Below are 27929 nucleotides of genomic sequence, written 5' to 3'. Positions count from 1 at the left end.
AGAAATAAAATATGTGTGTGTTCTCAGAGCAAAACCAGATTAAGTATGGTTTATCTTTTCCCTGGGACAGAAAATAAAAAAAGCAATGCCTGGTGCATAGTGTGTAGCAATGTGTCACGATAAATAATCAAAAGACAGGTTTCATCAAGCTAGAATTCCTAGAGTACAGCATGGTTTTCAAAAGCAGTATTGTCATGATTGTGTATATTCTCATTAACTAGGTACAGCAGAGCTGTTTAAAGGGAAACCATTTTCTTGTGCCTCAATGAAAAGAAAGTGTAGAAAACAATAATTAGACTGAATAAGGAATTTTAAAGGGCAAAAAAAAGTTTGAAAAGAATAGAGAATTTAGAAAGCCAAAAAGTAAAAATTAAAAAAGCAAGTAATGTGACGGTAGAACCCACACAGTCTCCCCCATCCTAATCGCCCAGTCTGCACGCGCAGAAACCCACTCTAAAGTGACCAGCATCGGGCTTCGGCAAGTCTTCTCTCCACTCTCCCTCCTGTTAAGACCGTTTCCAAAACCAATCAGCAAAGGACAAAGAATTCTTTACAGAGTGCAATTAGTGTTTTCCACGTCCACCTTCAAAAGCATGATGCTCTTCATGGGCTAAAGGACAGAAAAAAACAAAAAAGAAAAAAAGGAAAGAAAACTTTAAGCAAAGGATGGGGCAACCCTCCTCTACGCATCTCATTCACTTTCCCCAAATGTTGGAAAGAACTCAAATACCTTTTTGTGCCAGTAACTGTTAGCTAAGGCGTGCATTTCCTGAGAAACATAATAATGAAAATTAAAACAAAGAATAAACAAGAAATGGCATGCTGCCTGCTTTCTGGGCTGTGCTGGAGAGGATGAGTAATCCCGGCAAGCTGATTAAGAGAGCATGTTGGGCTGTGGGCAAAGGCTTCGGGGAAAACGCACCCCACAGAACGGACGGGGCGGCAGGGAGGGGGCTGACGTTACCCAAGGCAGGGCTGTTCACAAGTCTAACTTGAAAAACAAAATAAAACTAAACTAAAATGAAGAACAACACAAGGCTGGTAGCAACTGAGTAGGTTACCCTCCCTCCACCTCTCAACACCCTCTGTGGCAAATCGACTTTCATAAAACTGATGACTTTTTTCTGATCATGTCTCCCCGCCCTCCCCAACTCTGTTGTCTGTCTTGCAACAGTACTGATGATAATGTTAAACACCAGAACAATAACAAAAATAAAATCATTCTGCTCTCAAAAAAAAAAATACTTTCAAAGACTTAAAACTTCATAAAGTAAAAGTGGGAAATGGGAGACCCTGGAAATTCATGACATTTCTACCGAGGCAAAGCGCCACATTTGAAAACGGGCTTTTGGGCCAAGGCACACCATCACCACACTGTAAGGGCAGGCCCTCTCTTCTCGGGGTCTGAACAAACCCAGCGTGACCCTGCTCGAGTCTTCACCCTCACTGGCCCTCTGCTGGTAAGTGAGGTCCAACAGAGGTAGAGCCGGACTGGCCTGTGTCACGTGCTAAGTCCCTCCCAACTCCTTGCCTTCCAAATGGACTCAATCTTTCACACTGGTGCTGGGGTGGGAAACAGGACCACCTGCCCCCCTCATCACCTGGATGAGACAGCAGCAGAAGCGCACTGGGTGGCTCCCGAAGGCTGGCCAGATCTCAACTCTGGCCTGGAATCCAAACTGGACCTTTCTCACATAGATGATCTGACCAGTGTTTGACTTTTTATGTTGGTGTTTTGTTGCTATTGCTCAGGTTTGTGTTGTGTTGGCTTAGACTGACACTGCAGTGGTCTGGGCTGCTCAGCAATAAAAGATAAAAAGAGCTTCCGAGGCCAGTGAGGAGCCAGGGACTTCTAAGTGATGCGGGACTCCGTATGACCAATCAGGAACTAGAGACCTCCAGAGGTGGGTTACTTCTAGGTGGGGGCCAGCATAGGTGGTCAGAGAAAACAGTGGAACATTGTGCTTTAGATCTGAGAGTTCTGGGGACAGAGGAGGTTTGGCCCGCCTTAGGTGGGCCTCAGCAGACAGGGAAATAAACGCTTTAGGCCAGGAATCGGCACTTTCTGGAAAGAGGCAGAGAATAAACATTTTAGGGCATCTGTCTCAGCAATTCATAAACACGTGTGGGCTTCAGTCTCTGAGCTGTAGCACTAAAGCAGCCACAGAGGACGTGGCTCACGGGAGCACTGACCGATGCCCGTGTGCTTTAGACATGGAATTGGCCACCTGCATTCCAGACAATCCTCACGGGAGACAGAAAGCCCTTCTTTTGATCTTTCTAATCAATTGAAATGTGAAAACCCTTCTTGGCTGCAGCCCACACCTAAATAAATAAATAAAATAAAATAAAATAAATGAATAAAAGAGACTGGGCAGGGCCAATCTGCCCCAAGGCCCATAGTTTGCCCCATCCACTCTGAACAAGTCTCACATCAGACTTTGTTACTTGGGGTTCTGAAAACCTTAACGTAATTTGGGCAGGAGAGGGCCTGTTTCTGTACAGTGTGCCTTTCTCTGTCAGTAAACGGACCATCTGTAATCATGGAAACCTTATCAGCAGCTTGTTCCATGTCAATCCTGCTGGAGGTATTGTCCCAATATGCTCAGGCTCTTTTCCACATGGAAAATCTGCCAGGTCGCAGGCTTCTGGACACATGTGAAAACTCACACCAGGCTCCCATTAACCAGCCAGCGCCCGTGCACACTGGTGGAGCTGGCACCTCTAACTTATCCCCCGCTGACTGTTCTTCATCGTGCACTAAGACTTCTGTCCAAACCTCATTTTTCCAAACCAGTTCTGCAGCATGAGGTGTACAGCCCTACGGAGTAAAGGACTGCCTGCTTTATATAAAGAGAATTTCTTGCTTTTTCCAATTCAGGTTTTGAGTTTAATGGTCTTTGTGGTTTTAGAAATGTCAGTGTATGCCATCCAAGTCCAGAGCTCAGGAGCCCCGAGTCAGTTCGGCGTTACTCACAAACTTCACGGTGGCCACCGTCCTTAGTGGGATATCCCGTTAGACTGAACTGGCCAAGTGTGATGCAGCCCCCTGTCTAGCTCTCGTCTTGCCACTCCCTGTCGACCATCACAGCAGCTATGGTGAGGACCTGTCCCTGTTCAGTCTTACCTGAGTGCCCTGACATACTAGCCTCGCCACCCTGTGACCTCAAGAGCTAATGACACACTCAACTTGGCTCCAAAACCAAGTTCCCTAGAAATTTAATCACAGATTTGGGAAGCAGAAGGGACCTTGGAGATCACTGAAGACCAACCTCCTCCGTACTTAGATGAGAACGTGAGAGGATGAGAAGCTGTGGGAGGGCTCCAGCCTAGGGTACAGGCTCCCAGGCCTCTCAGATGTTCTTCCCCTCCTCTGAGGCAAGTGTGCAGCTGACTCCAATGGTGGAAAGAAATGTTTTAGCCCCAGCCCTAAGCTGCCATGAAATATTTCCTTCTGGTGAGTTTCCGCTGATGGTAGTCTTGTGGTATAGAAAAAAGGACAAGCCCCTCCATGACCTTCTATTTAATATTTGGACTGAAAACACAGCTGACATTTCCTGAGGAATGAAAACTACATCTACTACTGGGCAGTTTTCTCATAGAACAGCCAATAAACTCTGGTAGTGCCATCTTTTTGAGTCTTTTGTTTAAGCTTTCTTTTCAAATTCAGAGTCAAGCCCCCCTCCTGACTATATATAGCACCCGCTCGGCCTTACTGCTTAAACTCAAAATCATTTGGCCTGTGACTATAGGATTCCTTAGAGGGAGGTCTTAGTTTCAATATCCTCTATTATCTAAGGACAAGCATGAAAGAAAATTTGATTTTTCTCCTTTCTGCCAAGTGGCTGAGAAAAATGAAACAATAACGAAATGTCTTTCAGCAATTCTAAGATGCACTCCTCTCCCATCAACACTTGAAGACTTCTGGAATCAATAATGTTTCAGGGTTTAATTGAGAGCATTTTGTGTTCCTTTCTTAGTAAGACTAAAATCATACTCATGATTAAAGGTATCTTAGAATCAATGAACTAGAGTAGTTTAAAAACGGGGTTATTGACCCTGGGAACATATTGGTAAATAGAAAATTTATCATATATGTGTAGGGCTGTCAATCTTTTCCTCTAATTCATTGTTAAATGTGTAACCCCCGGTTTGTTCTACCAAACATTGATTTAAATAGCACTACACTGTTTTCATTATGAAAAAGATGACTTTTTCAAAAAAGCACACAAAAGCAATGAACATGAACCAGGATGGAAACAATGGGTCCACACACCTATTCATACCGCTCACATTTCACCACTATGCGTGAATTCTCTTTCGGTTCTATGTCACAGTCATCCATAATGAGGAAGTATTAGCATTTCAGTGGAATATTCAATCATCCCTGTACTCAGGAGCTCCTCCACAGATACAGATGTTATACATTATAAATTCCTGTTTATGAAGAGATGATTGAATATCTACCTACCAGCTCATATAATAACGTTTTTGTTATTGTTGCTTCAAATAGATGTAATTTTTCTGATAATGACAAATTTTAGATCTGGTTTAAGTTTTTGAAATAACAAGTACAGCGTGTCTTTCCTTTTCTGAGCCATGCATTTTAGGCAACAATAAAATCTCACTTTGATTTCTGAAATGAAACTTTTTTTTTTTGAACACGGAAATGTATTTTATTGAATTATTTTCTGGCTTGTAGAATTTCAAGTGACTCTGCCTTCACCTCATTTGCAAAACAGTTTCTATCTTTAAAAGTATGACAGAATAAGCTAGAAGGTAATAACTGGAAATGAAGCACTTACGTTTATAAAATACCGCTTTAAAAGATATGTGTGGCAGAAGTTCATAGATCTTTTCTAAAATGGTTGCTTCGCCCACTAAAGAGGCATTTACATTCCAGATTTGGACGACATCTTCTCTGTCCCGAATGCTGACATTAACTCCTATGACTTCGTCATCTGAGGGGAAGGCAGGAAAAAAAGAAATGAGTGATAGTTTCAGCCCCGAGTCCATGGTATTATAGGTATGGGCAGGGGCTAAGGGGGATGGGTGAGGGTGGCACAAGAGACCCTGGAATAAATACTGACTGTAAGGGGAATTGGGGGCGAAAGCACAGTAGAGGGCAGAGCTGCTGGACTCGTATCACATCTACCCACCCAGGGACTTAGATAAACAAAGTGTTCCAGCCAAACAAATTTTCCAGATAAGTAATCTACCCTTCTTTGCACATTACCAAAGCGTTCTGACTATTTCTTACTGTTTCAATGAGACGTTTTCTAAAATGGGTTGCATAATGCCCTGCCCTCTGAGAGCCAAGTGAACTCAGATGAACTCTTTCTCGATGCTTGACTGTCTTTGTTAGGAGCAGCAAATATTCTCCCAATTTCCTGCTCAGGGCTCAAAGATTCTGGGGTGCTCAGTGCTAACTGGACCCCCAAAACTGACTGGACCCAGACTTGTTTTTTTATGCAACCTACTGTGCTTTATCTGCACTTTTCCAGTTAATTCTTTCTGTTCTCTAGTGCTTTGTGATAGTCATACACCTTCTAGTTTGGGGTTTACCTGTGAGCTAAAATCTAGATTCTTAACTAGAGGTCATGATCCTGTACGGGGTCAAAGGAATGAGGAAGTTTCAAGAAAAAACTGGCAATGATAAAAGGCTTCCTCAACTATAAAATGATGAATCTGAGGTGTTTCTGGCAGCACTAACCCTTATTGCATCCCTTGGGGGAAAAGGGACAGCGAGTGGGAAAAGTTTAAGAAACCCTGGACTAGCACATAAATGACCATCTGTTAGCATGTCTATAAAGGAAGAGTAAATATCTTCTGAGTGTGGTTCTGCTATTACAGAAATTCAGGAATGGGCATTAAAGCACTTATCTAACTGAATCATATAGGTTACTGATGAAAAAATAAGCAACTAAATTCTGGTGTTGGGAACATCTTGTTGATATTTGAGAATGATGGCAAGGTTTTTCAGTACTCTCCTGTCATATGCTGTGCCACAAGTCCTTTGTTGCTGTTAATCTGCAGTGAGTGACAGGGGAAAAGCCTTGGGACTCCTGGCTTAGATAAACATGTCATATTAATGAAATAGGGTCAGTGCTCTATACTTGCTTATGTGGCATCAATCATAAAATGCAAATAATCAGCATTATAAAAATCAGGAATTTTTGCTTTAGTTAATATGCTTTGCTTAAATTTCCCAATTTTCTGTAATTTTGACATTTGACTTCATATTTTGCAGTTGTCTTTGGACACTGAAATATTCTGTTATTTAGATATAATAAGAACATATCTAATTTACTAAAGTAATTAATATTTACCAAAATAATTCCTTTCTTCCCTTCTTCTTCTCTCTCCAGAGATGGTGGTGGGGCAAGGGTGAGGGTGAGGGGGTAAGGGCAGGCAGCGGTGGTTAGGTCATACCCAGTAGTGTTCAGGGCTTTTAGTTCTGTGCTCAGGGATCACTCTTGGCTGTGCTTGGGACCTTATGTGGTGACAGGAATTAAACCAGGACTGGCCATGTACAAGGCAAACACCTTTATCTTTTCTTTTTCTTTCTGGGTCACACACAGTGACGCTCAGAGGTTTCCTGGCTCTGCACTCAGTAATTATTCCTGGTGGTGCTCAGGAATAATATGACCATATGACCATATGTGATGGTGAGAATCAAACCCGGGTTGACAAATGCCCTGCCCGCTGTATGACTGCACCAGCCCCCAGCAAGCTCCTTAACCCTTAACCTCTGTATTATCTCTAACCCCAAGGTGTGGGTAATCTATATAGATTATTTATACACACATTACAAAACCAATAAATCTTAATCCCATTCAAACAGTGGGTTATGTGTAAGTTATTATTTTTTAAACTCACACCTTTCAAACAAACTAGTTAGGGCCCAATGCTAAATTTCATGTAATAATAAAGAGTGAAGTTTTCTAGTTTGGCATGTTCAAAGAGTCACCATGAGGTCACTGGCTAACATTTTCCTTTTGAAAAATTTTCCCAAAAGGAAAATATTAGCATTCCTCAATCATCTGGCATTGCCACTATCAGCCTGAGGGTCCTCGAACTGATGGATGCTGAATTTTCCTGAATGGAACTACTTCACTCTGGCTTAGTTTTCAGTAACTAACTGTATACTTCAGGCACAGAACTTTTTTTTTAAAGCCTGGTTAAAGACTGCAACTCATATGCAAAGGAGATGCTTCTACAACTATATCTTATTCATAAGTAGAATCAACCAGCAAAACCCTGATGATTTCAGAGTAGTGCTAGAATAAAACATTAGAGCTGGAAGGTGTTACTGTTAAAGATGAGGGAAATGAAGACTGAGTTGCTTTAAGTTGTGGAACCAGGTTAATGGAAGAGTCAATAGTTATTATATAGTTAAGAGTTAATAGTTATTATATAATAGTTAATAGTTATTGGTATTCAGCCAAATGGCGAGTACCAATAACTATTAACTATTATATAATAACTATTAACTCTTAACTATATAATAACCTGTGATGTATTCGATATGCTCGAGCGGGCCCAGTAACGTCTCCATTGGAGACTTTGTTGTTACTGTGTCTGGCATATCGAATACTCTCGGTAGCTTGCCAGGCTCTCCGAGAGGGGCGGAGGAATCGAACTCGGGTCGGCCATGTTGGCAAACACAGTAACAACAAGTCTCATGATGGAGATGTTACTGGGCCCGCTCGAGCAAATAGATGAACAACGGGAGGACTGTGACTGTGACTGTGAATAGTTATTGGTGCTCTTATTTTTCAAATCAACCTCAGAACAATAGGTCTTCTTTACCCACTACCAACTCTTTATTAATAATAAAGATCATTAATAAAGATGGATTATTTTCTCTATTTCTAGAAACAGGAGTAATTCATACAGAAAATCTCCTCTCCCAGCGATATGTGTGGTTATGATTATACATAAAGCCTGCTTTTGGCCACATATTGTAAATTTGCTAACTACTTCCTACTAAAACAAAAAGAAATTTACATTTTAAGAACAACTTTGTCTTAATTCAGGCTTTAAGTGAAAAGTGATATAAAGAATTTTAAATACTCATGAAATAATATCAGTAAAAATAATATATTTATAGAACTATGACTGTACAATTATAACTGCTACTCACTTCATAACATTTAAAATGCATTTGTGTAGTTAATATTCTGACATAATTATCCATCCACAGTGTATTAGGTTAGTAGTAATGCAGGTCTACTTTAGTATTAATGAAGAGTTGTGTTTCATCCTATATAACTCTTCAAAATCACCACAGCACTTCCAAACCTATCTTATATTACTTAATTTTATCTATTTTTTCTAACCTCCATTCAATATAAATATTTGCAGACTAAAAGAAAGAAGTAAATAAAACAAGAATCACTGAGTTGAATTTAAAATCTTGTAGTGAGTTGAATTTAAAATCTTGTAGAGCTTGCTGGGCCTATTCCCAAAATAGTACAATATGAGAATTCTGAAGCAAATTAGTCTCTACTAATTAATTTGGGGGAAAAAACCCTCTCAAACCCTGAAAGATGAGGAAGAGTGACTAGTATTCTAAATGCTACTTCAGAAGCATTCAGAAGTGACCCTAGAAGAAAACAAAACTTGAAACAAGCAATTAAAATCTTCACTTGGTCTGGTTTTCTGCTAACAACACAAAACAAAAATTAACTCAAGGGACTCTCTAAAATCCACTCAGTATTTGAGAGTGGTCTCCAAAGCAAAGTCCTTAAGACACTGCCCTTTAAATTCAATTGTGGGGATAGTAGGAGCAAATGGTGAGCGTCTCTGCCTACCCTTTAACGCTCCCTTTAAGCAAGGGGACTGAAAGATGAACAGGTAGGAGAGGGGAAGGGGCTAAGAGGGACAGAGAGGACTGAATCTAATCAGGGACAAGCTTTATCTGACTTCAAGGTACTTTTCCTTTCTGGGCAAATTGAGGGAGATTAAGGAACTCTACCCAAACTATTTTAGGTTACCGACGATCTTAAACTTTTTCTGTCTGATTAGTCTGACTAATTCTGGACAGATGGTCATGGGTACTATTAAGACGAGCTATGAGGGAAAAATTCATGCATACACACGTCTACACATCTAATACCCACATATACAAATAAACATATGCACACACATATAACACTATATGCCACAATCACATGAAAAATATCTAAATAACTTTAGTTATGAAACAAATGTCAAAATCTGTAAAATCTCAAACACACAAACACAAATTTATGCAAGAAATAAGCACAAGCTGGACACACGTAGGGATGAGCTGTGAGCGTCTTTACCTGTGGCCACACAGTCTGTGAACTGTTCCCCGGTAGTCGCTAATAACAGCTCTTTCCAAACTGTGGACTTGAATGAGGAAAAAAAATAAAAACAAATAAAAACAAACCAAAAAATTACATATTTTTAAACAATTATCTTCTGGAGCTAAACAAGTTACAATTTCTTCAAATTTATATGAATTTTCCCTGGTCAGAGCCTACAGACAGCCAGCAGTGGCAGAGATCTTGCTGCTTTACAAATGGCTTTGCACAGAGTGACACAAGTGAACCAAAGATTAACCAAACTTTGTGCCCCAAAAACTAGATGTGAAAATTGTTCAATTAGTATCTCATATGGACTCTGATGAAGTTCAGAAGAATGACAGAAAATACTTTCAAATGACAAAAATTTCTGATTTCTTTACCTCTCTGAGATTCAACATTTGAATCTGGTGACATTTGAATGCTATAAAGTAAATCCTCTTCAACCTTCCTTCTCTCAAGTTTTCTGCAGTATGACACTGCAAAGTTCTCACCTAAGGAGCATTTAAGGAAGTGTATGGAGACTCGCACAGTCCATTCACCTGGGGCACACTGGTGAAGCCAAGTGGCTGAATTATGTGTATGGATGTACATTCCCCCCGGATTATAGCACAGCACTAGAATGCCTGCTGCAAGTAGGGAAAACTAGAGTAAAGACCTATTCATGCCATCCACTGAGCTGGCATCTACTTCAGGTTAATGGAAGCCTAAGAGTTCTTCTCATTTCTTCCACTTAAAAAGTTCTTGGTTCCATTTCCTGTCATAGTTCACAGGTTCCAAATGCTCCTGGAAGTAGGTCTGAGTCCTGACAGGATGCTGAGCACCTGTGTCCTTGCAGGTCTCAGTATTTCTGAGCATCAGCTTCCTCAGGTGTACAGGGAGTGATCAGAGAGTAACCCACCAGGGTGGCTGCAGCTGGGAAACTCCTCAAAAGATGCACCACAGGGCACAGTGACTGCAGTGGAAGGACTGGATATTTAAGATCTTTCCATAAATAGCCATGAGAGTCAAGTGCTTGATACAGATGAATCATAATAACGGCATTTATTATTCTAAGAATTTGAAAGCCTAGCTGCATTTAAAAAAATTTTTTATTAATGTATCATGGGGTACAGTTACAGACTTACAGACTTTCATGTTTGCGTTTCAATCATACAATGGTCAAGTACCCATCCCTCCACCAGTGCCCATTTTCCATCACCAATGGTCCCAGCATCCCTTCCACCACCCCTACCCCATACCTTCCACCCCACCTCTGTGGCAGGGCATTCCCTTTTGCGCTCTCTCTCTCTCTCTCTCTCTCTCTCTCTCTCTCTCTCTCTCTTTTAGATGTTGTGGTTTTCAGTAGAGGTATTAAGTGGCCATCATGTTCGGTCTATAGTCTACTTTCAGTCCACATCTCCCATCCTGAGTGGGCCCTCCTAGCACCCTTTTTTTTTTGGTGGTCCCTTCTCTGAGCTGCCTTTTCCCCCAGAATCGAGGCTGCCTTCTAAGCTATGGAGTAATCCTCCTGGTACTTATCTCTACTGTTCTTGGGTATTAGTCTCCTATTCTGTTACTTTATATTCCACAAGTGAGTACAATCTTTCTATGTCTGTCCCTCTCTTTCTGACTCATTTCACTTAACATGATACTTTCCATGTAGAACCATTTGTATGCAAATTTCATGACTTCATCTTTCTAACAGCTGCATAGTATTTCATTGTGTAGATGTACCAAAGTTTCTTTAACCAGTCATCTGTTCTCGGGAACTCGGGTTTTTTCCAGATTCTGGCTATTGTAAACCATGCTGCAATGAACATGTAAGTGCAGAAGTCATTTCTATTATACTTTTTTGCATCTATGGGGGATATATTCCCAGACATGGTATTGGCCTAGCTGCATATTTAAGCAAAATGAAGGTGATTAACTCTTGCAAGGCTCTCACTCTCAGGAGGTGCGCTTTTTTAGACCTCCCTCCTGGTCCACTTGTCTGTTGGGAAAGTCTCTCCCAACTGTGTCTTCTCCACTATTTAGTGACAAAGTTGAGGACTGAGAGAGGAAGATAAGGCAGGGATGCTGAACTACCTGCTCTACATTAACACAGGTGGGCCCAACAGACTTCCAGTTGGTATCTCTTATCAAGACAGACCTGTTGGCATGAGGACGGCTGTACACTCATGAGAAAATTTTTCTCTGCTGACTGAGTGGGGCTAACAAGGAAAGAAAGAACAGATGTGCCCACCAGTCATGTCCCACTGAACATGACATCATGATTGTTTCTACTGGAATTCTATGTATAGTGGGAATAAATAAGAATATGAAAAAGAAAATCTTGCTTTTACGGAAATTTGGAAAAAATCTGCAACCTGTCATTCCCTTATATTCTCTGCTCCTTTCTAGTAGAGAATTAGCTTCATATATTTTGCCTGATATGTTATTTGCCCAGCTGATGTTTATGATGTATGTCGAGTAACAGGCAAATCTTGAAGCTACACATCTGGGCATCATTTAAGCCTATACCTTGAACCAAAGCATTTGATCATCACTTTAGGCCGTGCTCAGGCACACCTGGAGGGATCTCAATTCTTTAGGCTTACCCACTTGAAATAAACCATGAGAAGGTGAAACCAGGAAGCAGTTGCCCTTTGATCCATTATCCGAAAAGCTTTTGGGGGATGGGGAGACATTAAAGCAAGAAAGGCACTTGCCTTGCAAGTAGCCTACCTGGGTTCAATCCCTGGCATTGCATGTCTCGAGTCCTACCAGGAATGTTCCCTGAGTATAGAGCCAGGAGTAAACTCTAAGTATAGCCAGATATACACCACAGCCTTCCCCCCTGCCAATTCCCCTCGAAAAGAAAGAAAGAAAGAAAGAAAGAAAGAAAGAAAGAAAGAAAGAAAGAAAGAAAGAAAGAGGAAAGCTTCTTGAATCCCTAGAGCTCATGAATGTTCAGTTTCAGTCGTATGATGAATTAGAAGCTGCTCCTGAGGATGGAGTTTTCTGAGGTTGAGCATTTGCAAAACAGCATCCCAGCAGACCATCTCCGAACCAACCCCTTCTCAGCCCATAGGAAGGCCATCATTACCTCACAGGAGTCCCCAAAGAGCAGAGTCATAAGATGCAAGGTCTCCCACGCATTCCTCCTTGCATGCCACACCCACTCTCAGCACCAGTCTTTTAGTTTTGATTTTGGCTTTTGCTCCCAGGGGAGAAAAGTCCTGCATGGGAAGACTTCTGGGTTCTACTCTATATAACCAACTTTCACGTGTCACTTGTAGCAGGTAAGCAACCGACCACCAAAAAGTCCCCTCCTAATTGGAGGCTTCCCAGAGTGCTGTATGAAAAGCACGCACACATCATATGCAGTCAACAACCACCCCAGGCTAGTCGGTTCTTGAAGAAGACCAGAACAAACCTACCGTGCTATCCTTGGGAACTTTCATCTTCCATACGCCACCCTGTGCATTACTTTCCTCTTTCCTGGATCAAAGACAATGTTGAAAGTTAGGCTCAAGAAATAAGTTGCTTCAAATCATGTAAAATCACTTTTGCGATGTGCAGTAATTAGGCACAAAAATTAATGGCTCACATACGTGGTTGATAATAATATTTATAATATTTGTGTAGCCAAATAAAAGTGTAAAATTTCAAAAAAAGAAAGAAGTTGCTTGACGCAGAAGACACTTTTTTAAAAAACTCAAATTTTCAATGAGTTCACCTTCCACATCTTTTACTGGAAACTGAAGCAAATGAGAGAAAAAGAAAAGGCAGTAGGATTACATAGGGAAGAAAGCAGAATTCAGTGGCCTGAAAGACAGAGAAAGTAACTGTTCTGACTCTCCACCTTAAACAGGTGATGAGAGGCTCTCCAGACTATCTGGGTATATCCAAGTAAATACAAATAAACTCCGCGTATTGTCTGAGTTCCACGTCAAGCGTAATCTTCACTCTCATTGGAGACACAGCCCCGAAAATGGGTATAAGCTGGGTTTCTCTGTTTAACATTTGTTCCTGCTTTGGGTAAAAGCAGCTACTTTCCATTTAAGGAGACAAGCGTCCTCTATTCTTAATTTCAGACTCACTGCAAAAGGGTTGATTCCACATCCCAGTCGCAAAGATGGGGTTACAACCAGGCTGGCCTATGAAAACCTACCTCTGACTAATCTTTGTGATCAGTTAGGGGTGGAAAGGTAATTACGTTAGCTACAGGAAACCAGTCCTGGCATTTTACTGGCACATCTCGACACTGAGAACATCACAGGGTTACCCTTAGAGAGATAATACAGTGGGTAAGATGCTTGCCTTGCATGTGGCTACTTGGGTCTGATCCCTGACACACATACAGTGCCTTAGCAAAGAGCCAGGAGTAAAACCTGAGCATAATTAAGTGTGGCCACAAAACAAACCAAATGCTATAGGGTTAAGACTGGAGCTTAGGAAAACCATTTTCCTATCACAAATAGGATATTCTACTGATAATTAAATGCAGAAGCAAGCAAGGCGAGACGGGGGGTGGGGGGGTACGGGATGGGGGAGGGCAGCAACTCACAAGCAACATCTGAGCACCTACACAGGCCAGGCTTCAGTGCTACCAACAGACTTCTCAGTTGGGGCTGACAAACTGTTTCCCTCCTCAGATAATGTTCCTGTCATGTTTCCAAATGAGCAAAGATATGATCCCATTTTACAAAGGAGTAAGTAACTGAGACCAGTTAGAGGCTATGACTTCTTACCAAGAGGGACCCCAACTCCAGCAAACCGGATCACTGCCCACCCAGCTCCTCACTCCCCACAGTAACAGAAGAGGAAGAACACCCTTCCCTCAGCCCCGGGCCCCCGGTCAGCACCACAGGCTCTCTGGATGGTTTGTGTGAAAGATGTTTGAAGGTGCCAGGATCTTTCTTCAATCATAAGTAAATGTACATACCGATCTTGCCCCCTCAACCGCTCCTCAGCCTGTAAGCAAATTCCTTTCACTGTCTAAGTCTTTGTTCAATAAATAAACAAAACAGAATGATGTGATCCCCCTCCCCCTTACCATTCCTGACCCCAAAGGACAGCTTCATTCCTTCTGTGCTCCAGTGATGAGCTATATATGGTAACCGTGCAGTGTAGTGTGCAGAGGGCAAGCCTGAAAAACCTCCTCACCATCCTGGAACCCAAAGCAAGGGGGAAGTTATTTCATAATTAAGTAATAGCTAAAATTACTTTCCATCACCAAGAGAAAACTACTTTGACATTCCAATTTGGCATGAAGTAAATATTTTATGAAGTCCATAATCAATTCCCTCCCACCTTAACCTCAAATTATATGTTAGACACTTACCGAAGTGGTCGCCTCTCTCCTCTCATTAAATGATAACTACATCTCAAAGGCAGGCTAGTCACAGGAGCAATATTATTGTATACACTCCAGAATATCTTTAAAAGAAAAACACTTTGTTTAATAACCCAGTATTGACTTACTAAGCCATTAGATTATAAATTAATGCATTAAAGAAGGAAATCAGATTCTCATTAAGTTCAATCCATTCAAAATATTTTTTTTCCTTCGGTGATTTCTCCCCCTCCCAGCTTTTTCTTTCTAATTTTCTCCTAGGAAGTGGAACATCATTGTAAAGAATGTTTCTTGCTAAAGTGGACCAAAATCTCTGTTTCAGGAATCTCTGGTTATAGACATTATTATGCTAAGTATCCTCACCTAAATCTTGGCAAGAATCTTTCTAATGATTTTTCTGACAGGTTGATGGCATCTAATAAAGGCTATAGTGCTGAATATATGTACTGAGTCAATTTCCTTCTAACACTGACTGTGATTTCTCCTATGGCATGAATGAATCCGTAACGCTTTGCAGAATAGAACATGAAGGAGGAGGCAAAGAGAAATCAGCTCTGGTGCTTCATCCTCTTTCTCTTCTCTCCTGCAAGGAACACGGACCAGCTCAGTTGTGAAAGCCTTATGTTGCTCACAGGTATAGTAAAGTTGGTATGGAGAGTAGGCATGGGTCTGCCAAAAATGCATATACTGATGTCCCAGTGCCCTACTGTAATGGAAGCGAAAGGTGGGGCCCTTTGGGAGCCCACATGGTTGGGGATCCATGTCCTGCTAAGGAGAGGAAGAGCTCTTTTTCTATTTGCTCTTCAAGGATTAAGTGAGAAGATGAATGGGTGGCTGGAGATGAGGATGAGGGTCTTATCCAACAATACTAGTACCCAAAAATGTGAGAACCCAACCTCCACTGGGCGAACCATGCAGTGGACCTATTCTGTTATAAAAGCCAGAACTAAGATAAGGGATGGAGAAAAACATATTATGTGAAATTTATTATTAATAATAACATGAGTGGAGCGATAGCACAGTGGTAGGGCATTTGCCTTGGGCGCAGCCAGCCCAGCTGAGCCGGGTTCGATTCCTCCACCCCCCTTGGAGAGCCTGGCAAGCTACTGAGAGTAACTCGGCAAAGCCAGACAAGCTCCCCATGACGTATTTGATATGCCAAACACAGTAACAACAAGTCTCACAATGGAGACATTACTGGGCCCGCTCAAGGAAATAGATGAACAACGGGAGGACAGTGCTACAATGCAAGAATAATAACATGGTAAGAGTCACAGAGCCATATCCACCACTACCGACTTTTATATGGGACATGTTCTAATACCTCCACCTGAAATGATGGCTAATAATATATATGTGTATATGGGAGCTGGAGCGATAGCACAGTGGTAGGGCATTTGCCTTACCAGCGGCCAACATGGCCGACCCGAGTTCGATTCCTCCACCCCTCTCGGAGAGCCCGGCAAGCTACTGAGAGTAACTCACCCACATGGCAGAGCCTGGCAAGCTACCTGTGACGTATTTGATATGCCAAACACAGTAACAACAAGTCTCATGATGGAGACATTACTGGGCCCACTCGAGCAAATCGATGAACAATGGGAGGACCATGATCCGTGATCCGATATATGTATACATATGTCTTCATAAAAATAGTTATCACTGATAAAGTTAAATTTACATTAGAACAATAACAATAATATGTAACAATATGTAACATATTATTATTACAATATGGTAACAATATGGTAAGAATACAATGGACTAGTTCAGCATGTCCTTTACTGTGCAAGGAATGCTGAGAGAGAGAAAGCCACAAAAAGATGCCTGTCTTCGAAAACTCTTGAGCTCATTCTCCAACATGACGTGGTGCAAGCCTCAGGCAATCACAAGTGAATGTCCAAGCTCTCATAGCAGTGCAGAGAAGCAATAAAGGAAGACCTTAAAGAGAGAAGAGCCGCAGTGCTGACTGATGCATCAGAAACCCGGAAAAGCATTTGCAACGCCTGCCTGTCCTTCACTAACTACAAGACCAAGACCCTCTGATGTCCTGATGGATAATTCACATCTTCCAGAAGGGCAATGGAGAAGATTATCCATGACTTCTACTCAGATCTCTTCGATAGCCACATCAACCTGTCCACATATCAAATTTCACAGGATGGATATATCATTCCCAATGTTCTCCCTTCCAAAATCTGACACACCATTTCCTCAGTAAAGAAGCAAACAGCACCCGGCCCAGTAAGGTCAGACCCAAACATCTGAAGAACCTGCCGTCAGTACTCATCAATACACTGGCTCAGCTCTTCACACACTACCTGTCTGAATGCAAGGTTCCATCCCAATGGAAAACCAGCATGAATGTTCTACTGTACAAGAAGGGAGACATCCATGACATTGGCAACTATCACCCGATCTGCCTGTTGCCTGTCATCTACAAGCTGTTCACTCGAGTCATTCTGAATAGGATTGGCAGAACATTAGATGAAGGACAACCATGTGAGCAAGCTGGGTTCAGAAAAGGATTCAGTATGATCGACCATATCCACACGATAACCAAGCCCATTGAGGTTTCTTGGGAGTTCAAGATGCCGCTCTGTCTAACATTCATTTATTTAAAGAAGGCCTTTGATTCTGTTGATACTGAAGTGGTAATTGAAGCCCTAGTCAAACAAGGCATTCAAACTCAATACATCAGGATCCTTCGTGAGCTGTATTACGGATTCACTACCAGGATCTCACCATTCTACAAGGAAGTGATCATCGACATCAACAGAGGGGTTCGGCAGGGTGACACCAGTTCACCGAAACTCTTCAATGCCACCCTCAAGAACATCATGTGATGACCGGAATGGGAAGGAGTGGGAATGAAGATAGATGGTCAGCAACTATACCACCTCCGCTTTGCTGATGACATCATTCTAATAACACCAAACATTAACCCAGTGGCACAAATTCTGGCCGACTTTGACGGTGAGTGTGGAAAGGTTGGATTGCAGCTGAATCTCATGGAGACAATGTTTATGAGAAACAGACTCGTTCCTGACATTCCATTCACTCTCAACAGAACAAACATCTCCGAATGCAACAGTTATGTTTACCTAGGTCGAGAAGTCAACATGACGAATGACCTGCACCTGAGTTGCGCAGTAGGAAGAGAGTGACTTGGAACGTCTTCAAGAGCGTTGAAGAAATAGCTAAGAGGATGAAGAACCTCCGGTTTTGGGCACATCTCTTCGACTCCACCATTCTTCATGCATTAACATACGCCTCAGAGACCTGGGCTCTATGAGAACAGGATGAGAATGCTATTCGGGTCTCCCAAAGAGGAATTGAAAGAGCTATGCTTGAAATATTATGCTCCACTCAAGTGAGAGAAAGAATCCAGAGTTCTGACTGCCATCAACAATCAAGAATCAGGGACGCTGTGTCATTTGCCAAGGCGCTGAAAATCAGATGGGGTGGACACGTAACGCGATTTGGAAGACGAACACTGGACTAGTGCCATTACTGACTGGATTCCACAGGATGTCAAAAGATTGAGTGGCTGCCCACCTACGAGATGGTCAGACGTCTTCGTCAAGACCCTGAATGATAGGTTTAAGGCTCTTCGTGTTCCTGGAGCGACGTCATTGGGCTATACTAGCATGTAACAGGGGTGAACGGAGATGTTACTGGTGCCCCCTCGAGCAAATTGATGAGTAATGGGATGTCAAGTGATCAAGAAGAATAATAACATTATACCATAATGAAAGTGATATGACTATGTTCTCTTTCTCTCTCAAACTTCTATCATGTTATTAGATGTTTGAACTGAGAGTGATGAAGACTTACTGCCACCTATAGAAGGGCAATGTCAGATAAAGGGAAGCTACTATACAATTAATAGTGACATGCTTTGGTTTAAGAACTTAAACATATCTGCTTACTTAAAGACAGCCTCATTCAGAAGTTATCCTCATTGTTTTATAGATAAGGAAACAGAGGTACATCCCTACTGTCCAAGTATTAGGTCTGCTGTGACTATTAAGATTAGGTTAAGAATTGAGTTGATGAAGATGGAAACCCTGTTTGGAATGGATCACAGAGTTGTATGCATAGGGATACAACACAAGTGAGAAATACTCTGCCAAGTGAGGAAAATAAAGTGTGATTGTGTGAAACTTCTGGTGGGTCTGAGGGAAACAGCAAAATAATAGAACACGAATCCTCGGGCAGCGAGAACAGGGCAGCACTGGTGGAATAAGATTTATTTACCTTGTATGTCTTGCATGTCTTGTGGGCTGTTGGAAGCTATCTTGTGTAAAAGTGAAAACCTAAGAGTTGCAAGGAAGGCAACACCTGTAAGATAAAACTGTAGGCAAGGAACATATCCAACAGTTGGATAAAGAACACCTTAGATTCTTTCTGTGAAAACAGTGCTGACTGAAAACAGAAAACAAACGTCCAGCAACCATAGGTCCTAAAGCAGATCTCCTGGCGGAGGTGCTCATCCACTGATATTCTGCAACTTATGTAAATGAGAAGATGGCTTTGGTGTAAGAAGGCAGAGTTTTTTAAATCAGATAGTTTTTTAAATCAGAACTGTGTTCTTAACCACAAAGCTATTTACTTTCAAGACTTTACTGTATGTTTTAAGCACACCTTGGTCCAATCCTGAAAGCTGTGGGTCCCACCATTAGAGTCACGACATGAGGGGCACCTATTGGAGGTGTGTTTTCACCAGTAAATTTCCTTAATTATAGTCACTATTGTCAATTCCTTGGCTCTAGCCTGGCATTGTTCTTTGATGCAGAAGTGGTCTGTGTAGGAGGGATGGACAAAAGTAAACTAAAACAAGAATCATTCCCCTGAAGAAAGGACAAAAAGGACTTTGGTGCTGGTTAATTCTCCCAAAAGGCAATACTGACTTCAGCAACAGCCCTCAAACATCTGCCGGAGTCCTCTGATCCTGACTTGCTACCTGTGAAGCCACTTAAAACAAACAGCGAAATGCTGCCTCTGTTCCAAAGGGAAGAAAAGCACTCGAAGCATTGCACTGAGGTTTGGAGATCTGGAAGTATGTCTTGAACCACCCCCTCATCTTCCCCCCCAGAAAAACAAACAAAACTAGACAACTGATTCTGCTCATTGGCTATACTGATATTCTGAAGTGGATCAGTGCTCAAATGCAGTGACAGACTAACCTCTCCCTGTAATATACTTATTAGAGCATATACATGAAAAGGAACAAAATATCTGATGACATCATTGAAAATACACCATTATAAAAGTATTGGAATGAAATCAGTCCATTCCCTTGTTGCCAACTTCAACCAATATAAACAATATTTACTGCATTTGGTTTGAGGTAGAGTGTTCCTTACACCCTCTTCCACCTCTAGAGAAGTGAAAGATTTGACTCACTCGTTAGAAGCTTGAACTCAACCATATGATGTCGCTTTAAAAACATTTTTGTTTCAACACTGAAATTTTACTATAGATAGAACTTCATAAATAGACTTCAAAAGCCATTGCACTTGTTAATTCATTCTAGTTGGTCTACCAACAGAAACCATAAGTAAAGTCTTAGTAAAACTCAATGTAAAGTTAACTTTCTTCAAGTCTCAAGGATGAGAAGGGGTATAAAAATTAATTCATTCAGTCCATATTTGTGAACACCGGATATGAATCCCAGTCCTCTGAGAATGTAGGGGGGCAGTCATTGTCCACTAGCACCCACTTGTCAGTCCTGGGGCCTTTCCCTACTGTGATTCTGGCTCCTCTCCTGAGGAAGTGAGCCAGGATGGAGAGTTCTCCAAAGAGTGATATTTGAATCCAATGAAGTCTACCCAGATTGAAAACTAAGGTTCTCTGGATAATCTCTCCAAGCCACAAAGCCCTAGAAACCCAAATTTCCTCCTGTTTTTTTTGGTGGATCAAACAAAGCTATTTCTTGGGATTAATGACTAAATGCAACATGAAGGTGTGCAACAGATCCTTGGACTATGGCAAGTGACTATGAACCACCAAATGACTAGTCGTTGTCCTGCAGGCATTGCATTTTGTTCAAGGTAAAGTGTTCCTTACAACCTCTCCCACTTCTAGAGAAGTGGAAGAGTTGATTCACTTAACTAGATGCTTGAACTCAACCTTATAATGTCGCTCCCCTAACAGGTCTCTCCAAACAATCATTCATTACCAGAAAAATACACACATTTCCTCCTCAATTTTCTAGCGCAAAGTTCTGAAGGACAGAAAGGAATGTACTCAAAGGAAGTCAAGAAGAAAAGGTGGTGACAGACACCATGGTTGAGAACTATCAAAACACCCCATGTCAAGGCTTTCTTCTGAGAGCGTGTGAGAAGCAGAGTGTTTTTGAAATATTAAAGCCATTCATCCCTTATTTCTAGTTGGCTGAGCTTCTTCCCACCAATGGAATCAATGACATTTCTAGGGAGGGCAAATCAGAGTTCGGAATAAAGGTGCAACTGAAGAATTTGATAGATGTTTTAAATGCACAGCAGATCTGACAGGCTGAAAGCAAAATGCTTCTGATGTGCAAGGGCTAGGAAGTAGAGAGAGAAAGTGGGTTCGCTATGAATTCCAAAGGTCTTGACTGAAAGGGAGATCCGAAGTTTGAAAAACTGCTCAGGGATAAAACAGGAAATAAGGTATTAGGGTCCCAAATGCACAGGCAGCAACAAACTGCAAAGTCCGCACTGGTGGGCTCATGTTAGGTCTGTTAGGTCTGTCGGCGCTTTGAGAGAACAGAAGAGTGGCCCTGGGGAGAGTATGGGGAGACGGAGCAGAGCTATGCTTCCTGAGTACAGACCAACGTGTACGTCCCCTGGCTGCTGCCAAATAGCTTTAAGTGTACAGTACGGGGGTCTTTACAGAAGTAAAAACTTAGACAAGTGGTTGGACACAGACGGTTTACTACTATATGCCCTTTTAACAAAGAGTGATCCATGGTGGAGAAGCAAAACAAGGTAAGTGGGTTTGGGTTACTGGAGGTGGTAAACTGTGTGTAGGTGCCCAGTAAACAGGCTAGTTAAGGTTTGTTATGCAGATTCCAGTGATAGGGAGGAAACTGCTTCAGGGGGAAAGCTCACCTCACCCTTTAGCAGAGAGACGGAGAGGCATGCCTTACTCTTAGGCAAAGAGGAAGGCAGAAAACTCCCACCTTCCAGCTCAAAACTGGCCTTACGCGAAAGTGGCCGTGTTTTTTGATGGCACAGTTGACTCCCTTCAGACGAATCAAGTTTCACATTTGAAATGAGAACATAACTTTGACTTTGCAGGACCTAATCTCTGCCCTCAGCCCTCAAGTCACCAACATAATGGCCAGCAGACCATACAATAAAGGGTACCCCATGATAAAGGGTAACTGACCTATTGGCAATATCTCATCTGCTGATGGTGGGGCAATAGTTCCACTTTTCACAGCTGGGCTGTTACTCTAAGTGCTGACACTATTCTACATGCAATAAACGCATTCCGGGTCAAAGAACCTTGTTGAACTTGGCATTGCATCTGTGTTAAACAGAACTATAAAGCTGGCTGCAGATTCTTTCTTCCTTTACAGCATAGTTTCTCTTTCTCTTCCCTGCACCCAGGTGGGCTACTCAGTTGTCCTCCATGTCTAGGACTGTGAATACTCTGAATCAATCATGGTCTCCATTATCAACACTGATTTATAAAACTTCTTTTGAAACGGGCTTCTTCCTTTCCCAATGATTTGGCATGCAATAAGTTGTCCTAACGGAATGTCTCAAGAGCAAAGTAACTCCGCATCTTTCTGATAAGGAATAATGGATATTGCTATTATTGTTGGCAATACATGAGTGCTGAAAGAACATTTTCTTGGCTTAAAAGATGGGATTCACTTTGTTTATAGTAATAAATGTTACGGGATAAGCCTTCACAGGAAAACATGAAGTTTTATACCTTAAGGAAGTAAAAAGTTAATTTATGGGAAATACTGGGTAAAGTATAGTACAAGTGGGACACAGTGTGGCAAAATCTTGAAGGTGACAACAAAGAAACTGTTAAGGGATAGAATGCGTAAGGCGTAAGTTTTTGGGGGTGAACTCTTTCGGAGCAAGACTGAAAGCTACTGAGAAGAAGACTACTCCCTGGTCATTCACACATGGCAGGTACCTCTTCATGCACCCATTGGTCACAGACCTGCTAAGAAGCTGTGTTCTCTTCTGCATTGCATCTACTGAGCAGTAGACATGCAGGAAAAATGAGGCTCATTTGGAAATCGTTTACAAAAGAGTAAAAGGAATCAATAAGCATCTGGAAAATACATGTAGATGAAAACTGGAATTTTCCAAGAAAGGCAGGAACGAAAGCATTTTAACTCCAAGCAGAGAGCATTATTGTTGGCCCTGAGGCGCGTGTCCTCAGGCAGGGGTTATAAGCATTGGGCCTTTGGAGGAACATGCCTCCTCACCCCAGGGAAAGTCAGGATGGAGGAAAGAAAGAAGCGGAGAAGAGGAGGAGGTCTGGTTCCAGAGGTCCAGGGGACTGCATGTTTCCACAGGATGTTTTGGGCCACTTACCCCTCAGCTTCTCTCTCTCAAGCTAATCACGGGGAATACAATTCCTTGCCCACCCATCAATATCTCTAACTTCCAGAAGAATCTACAACATAGAAAGATGTGTCTTTTAGGCCAAGTGACTGTTATTAGTACAGTTTTTACAGATCATCTAAATACGGAAGTGGGTTGGGAGGAGTGGGAAATACAGTTATGGCTAGGGAAGCAGGTTTTTAGTGAAGAGACAAAGACTTCGAGAAGCTATACTCCCAAATTTTAAAATCATGGGATAAAAAGAATGTCCTAAGGTGACTTTAAAAGTCAGCACTCCAAAAAAACACAGTTGAAATGGCATCTGCACCTGTATGTTCATTACAGCACAATAATGGCTATTCACAATAGCCAGAATCTGGAAACAATCCAAGTACCCCAGAACAGACAACTGGTTAAAAAACACCTGTGGTACATCTATACAATGGAATACTATGCAGCTGTTAGGAAAAATGAAGTCATGAAATTTGCTTATAAGTAGATGGACATGTAGAGTATCCTGCTAAGTGAAATGAGTCAGAAAGAGAGGGACACAGAATCACTGCACTCATTTGTGGAATATAAAGTATAATATGAGATTAACACCCAAGGATAGAAGAGATGAGGGCCAGGAAGATTCCTCTATAGTTGGAAGCCTGCCTCCTGAGCTGGGGGAGAAGGCAGATGGGATAGAGAAGGGATCACTAAGTTAATCATGGTTGGAGGGAAGACTCAGAATGCTAAATGCAGATAAAGGATGAAACATGAAGGCCTCTCAGTATCTGTATTGCAAACTATAGTGCTCCAAAGCAGAGAGAGTAAGAAGGCAATTGTCTTCCACAGAGGCAGGGACAGGGTTCGGATGGGGCGGGGGGGGGGGGGGGAGGTGTGGGAATACTAGGAACACTGGTGGTGGAAAAACGCATACTGGTGGAGGGATGGGTATTTGATCATTTTATGACTGAAACACAATCATGGAAACTTTGTAACTGTATCTCCCCGTGATTCAATTTAAAAAGAAAGCACTCAAAAAATAAAATAAAATAATTATCAGCAAGCAGACTAGTTCTTATATAAAAAAGGACCATATTTAAGGGCTCTGTGCTGCTGAAGCTTCAAAGTTCCTAAGAAGTTTGATGTTTTTACACAGAGGTGTTAATGTCATAATCTGAGCATTCCTGCTAGAGACAAAGCAGCTTACACTAGCTTGTGGCGGTGAAACTAGCACAGCCTAGGTAGTGTGGCTGCTCTACTATCGTGCCGCCCTGACACACATCCTCACCATGCAGTTGCTGGCATCCAGATGCAGAAACCAACTACTCTTCTGAAAATCTGCCAGCATTTGGGCTCTTTCTGGATGCCAAGCTTACCAGGAACCTCATGCAACCGCATCTACTTCTCTCAGCCTTAGGCCGCTGCTATTATCTGTAGCTAACTGCTATTGCTTGGCTTTCAAGATGAGGGAACAGACGTCAGGGACACACAGGGCTTCTTGACCACTCAGAGCAAAGTTTTATTAGCATCATCCCAAACCCAACCTGAAGGAGTCCTTTTCACTGATCGATCGATCCCTCCTGCAATTTTAATCCAGAGGGACTGCGCACCACTTTATGTGCTATATATGTGCTTTATATACTAAGGGATTTTTTTTTCTCCATACCAAGACCTAGTTACTGCCCCACTGGGAATGCGTGATATGTCGTTTAACCAAGTGTTCCTCAACCAGGGTCTATTTGGCCCCGGAGGGCTTCTGGGATCTTGCAAGGGAAACACAGGTAAAATTTTCCATGTTATCAGAGTAAGGAGCCAATCCATAGGGTGGGTGGTGGGGGTGGAGGCTCAGGAAGGAAACAAAACCAGAAGTGGGCCACGAAGATAGAAAAAGCATGAGAAACACTTGTTTAATTGACCCTTATCTGAGCAATCTGTTGTGACCCAGAAACTAACAAATGTGGGTCATTCGTTAATTTCTCATTTATTCATTCATTCATTTCACCCGCTAGTGTCAACTCAGTGAAAAGAAATGTATTGTAGTGTAATTCCATACACATGAGGATCAACAACAGACAAAACAAACAAATGTTACAATCAATGATAGAGATGAAAAAAGGGGACTGGAAAGAGCATGAAGGAATCCCTGACGTGAAGTGAAAATTTTTTCTTAAATTTTTGGGATGATGGTTATGTGTTTGTGTGCTTCTGTCAAAGTGGATCAGGTGTATACACTTTGTATACCCTGAGAACTTCCCTATTAATACAGTCTTCAAAATCAAGTGGTCTGAGGTTCAGACAATGCAGCTTGGCAGAGGTAACTCGAATACAGTGACTGCAGGCGAGGAGAGAGGAGAACCTCTTTGGGATTCAGAGAGCTTCCATGCCTCAGGCAGAGCCCAGGTGCTGTCCTGTGTCACTGCTTGTACCTGGCACCAGAAGATTATTTATAACAGCATTGTGAGTTTGCTTTCCACGAGCTTATGTCATGTTCCCAACCAGATCAGAATTGGCTTGGGTTGGGACTCTGCCGTTAGATCAGCACACAAGCACACTGCCCTCAGTGGGCAGGCCTGAGGCCTCATGGTCAGATTTCTGGAATCCCTGGAGTACAAAGGCCAGATATTCTGATTCAGGTATTGGGATGACAGCAGGGTCTGGAAAAATGGGTCTTGTTTTGCATCTGCATATGGAAGGTGACCTAAGAGATACAATCTAGACACCAACCTATTGGAATTTTCAAGACACTGAAAGATTGAGAGATTTACAAAGGAAAGCTATTTATGTTGGACCCTTGTGCAACATTCAAGGCAGTCTTTAAAGCTGCCTTTGGACTATGACAATTTTTGGTGGTGGTGGTGGGGGAGGCACACCTAGAGGTGCTCAAGGGTTATTCCTGGCAGGCTTGGAGGACCATATAGGGTGTCGGGGATCAAACGCGGGTTGGTTTCATGCAAGGCAAGCACCATTGTATTACCGTTTCACTCCTAAATTATGACAGTATTAAACTAGACAGGAGTCTAAGAAACTTGACAGAATTTGCACTAGAGGATGATCAGCTACATAAATCACTTCTCAAAAATTCACCCTCAGGGTTGGATGGAGGAAGAATTAAGAGAAGGGAAAGCTCATAATGTAGAGAACCTATTCTGAATGAGGTATTCTGCTAAGTATGGTAAGAATGTGATCTCATTTGCACCTCACAAACCACTCATGGGCGGGGGGGGGGGGCTTTATACCCATCTCATATAAATTAAAGGCGTCCATCTAGGGACAACAGAGTTGAGCATGAGGCGACGTGGGAGAAAGATACTTCATTGTCCTGCTCCAATACGTGATGCACAGCTCCTACACCCCCGTAGGTGGGGCCTCTGCCACTTGCATGGTGGGAGACAGCTGGGAGGGAGAGACAGAGCCAGTATGTGAATGGGCGGTGCCTTGGGGGGACACCTGAGAGGGGCCACAACGACTCAGGAGGCTGCAAGGAGTACCCACACTGCCAAAGAAGGCAGACCATTTGGAAGTCTGTGTAGCTGGCTCAGGATATATCTGTCAAACCACCAGCGAGCCTGAGCAGAGCCTGGGAGCAGAGGTGGGTGCAGTTTGCAGGATACAGAACTCAGGGGTCTACTCCAGACCAGGGGAAAGGGCTTGCCCTCTCTGGAGCTTACCTGTACTGTCTGCACTGTGGAAATTTCTTCAGATTAGATGCACACTCAGCTGCTGTGGCACCAGGGAGAGATCTACGCAAACAGGACAGAGGAACAAAAATGCAAACAACACATCAGTCAGTGGTCACGAGCCATCCATGATCTAAGTCTGACTGGGCTTCATGCCAGTCAGGCCACAGAGCTGGACCTTAGGAAATGCTTTCGGATTCAAGGTGTAAAAGCCATACTCCCTGATGTGAAGCTTGCTTCTAAGAATACACACATTCTTTCCTTTTGGTGATTTAATAAGGGATTGGTGAGAGGAAGGATAAGCAAGAAAGGTAATAGAAACCTTTAAAACAGCATTAAAAAAAAAACTAAAATAATCTTGTGAGAGACTGGACAACGAGGGAAGGAAAAGCACACCTGGATGGAGGGTGTGGACATGGAACACATCATGTATGAAACCCGACTAGTAAGAGTTTATAAACTCCAGTACCCAAAATAAAATAAAATAACCTGCAATAACCAAGCGTGTTTCTAGTGCTTAAAGACAAGAAACCATGCCCATTACATAGAAACTATAAAAATGCTGGCTGTATGTTCGAAAAGTGTGTTGGTTTCTCGGTGGTACATCTTCATGAACTTCTCAAAATCAGAGTGTTCTATAGCCAACTTTAAGAAAATGTGATTACAGCACATATGCTGCCCGAGCCCGTGTGCTGCTTGTGCCTGCGTGGCCGAGCACATGCGGTGACTGAGCACAAGTGTCACCCACATCTGCCCTCTTGAGATGTGTACTTTTATGCTTTCCTATCTAATGCCGGGGTGTGTGTAAGGGCTCTCTCCACCCTTGGAGAAGCCAGCGGTCTCTCTTGAGCGCGTTACTATCTCTCTTACTCTCCACTCTCTCCTACTTTCTCTCCCTCCTTCCCTTCAAAAATCCCTCCAAATAAAATCTGTTTTACTTCAGAAAGAAAAAAAAGAAGAAAGAAAGAAAGAAAGAAAGAAAGAAAGAAAGAAAGAAAGAAAACGTGATTGCTCTAGGCTGTCTGTAACATCACCTTAATTTGCACGT

The 27929-nt window shown here is 42.3% G+C and overlaps 1 protein-coding gene across 1 annotated transcript; it reads right to left on the bottom strand.

Moving 5' to 3' along the window:
* Window positions 1-26892, bottom strand: EIF4E3 (eukaryotic translation initiation factor 4E family member 3). The gene is made up of 6 exons (XM_056108034.1): window positions 26873-26892; window positions 14641-14735; window positions 12734-12794; window positions 9312-9378; window positions 4806-4961; window positions 1-610 (listed from the first exon to the last, which is right to left on the bottom strand). The coding sequence occupies exons 2-6, from the start codon at window positions 14664-14666 to the stop codon at window positions 564-566; spliced, it is 357 nt and encodes a 118-aa protein (XP_055964009.1). The 5' UTR covers window positions 14667-14735; window positions 26873-26892; the 3' UTR covers window positions 1-563.
* Window positions 26893-27929: the final 1037 nt, after the last annotated feature.

The sequence above is a fragment of the Sorex fumeus genome, unplaced genomic scaffold (assembly GCF_029834395.1).
Source record: "Sorex fumeus unplaced genomic scaffold, SorFum_2.1 ptg000191l, whole genome shotgun sequence".
NCBI lineage: Eukaryota > Metazoa > Chordata > Mammalia > Eulipotyphla > Soricidae > Sorex > Sorex fumeus.
Note: the sequence above shows the minus strand (reverse complement) of the source record. Positions and strands in the feature narration are given on the sequence as shown.

Bases quoted from the DNA above. Each gene is read 5' to 3' on its own strand.
- EIF4E3 (XM_056108034.1), bottom strand. From the start codon at position 14,666: ATGAGAGGAGAGAGGCGACCACTTCG. The intron at 9,379-12,733 runs GTAGGTTTGTTC...TCCTCATTCAAG, and splicing joins AAGTTCCCAAGGATAGCACG to TCCACAGTTTGGAAAGAGCT. The intron at 4,962-9,311 runs GTAAAGACGCTC...CCTTCCCCTCAG, and splicing joins CACAGACTGTGTGGCCACAG to ATGACGAAGTCATAGGAGTT.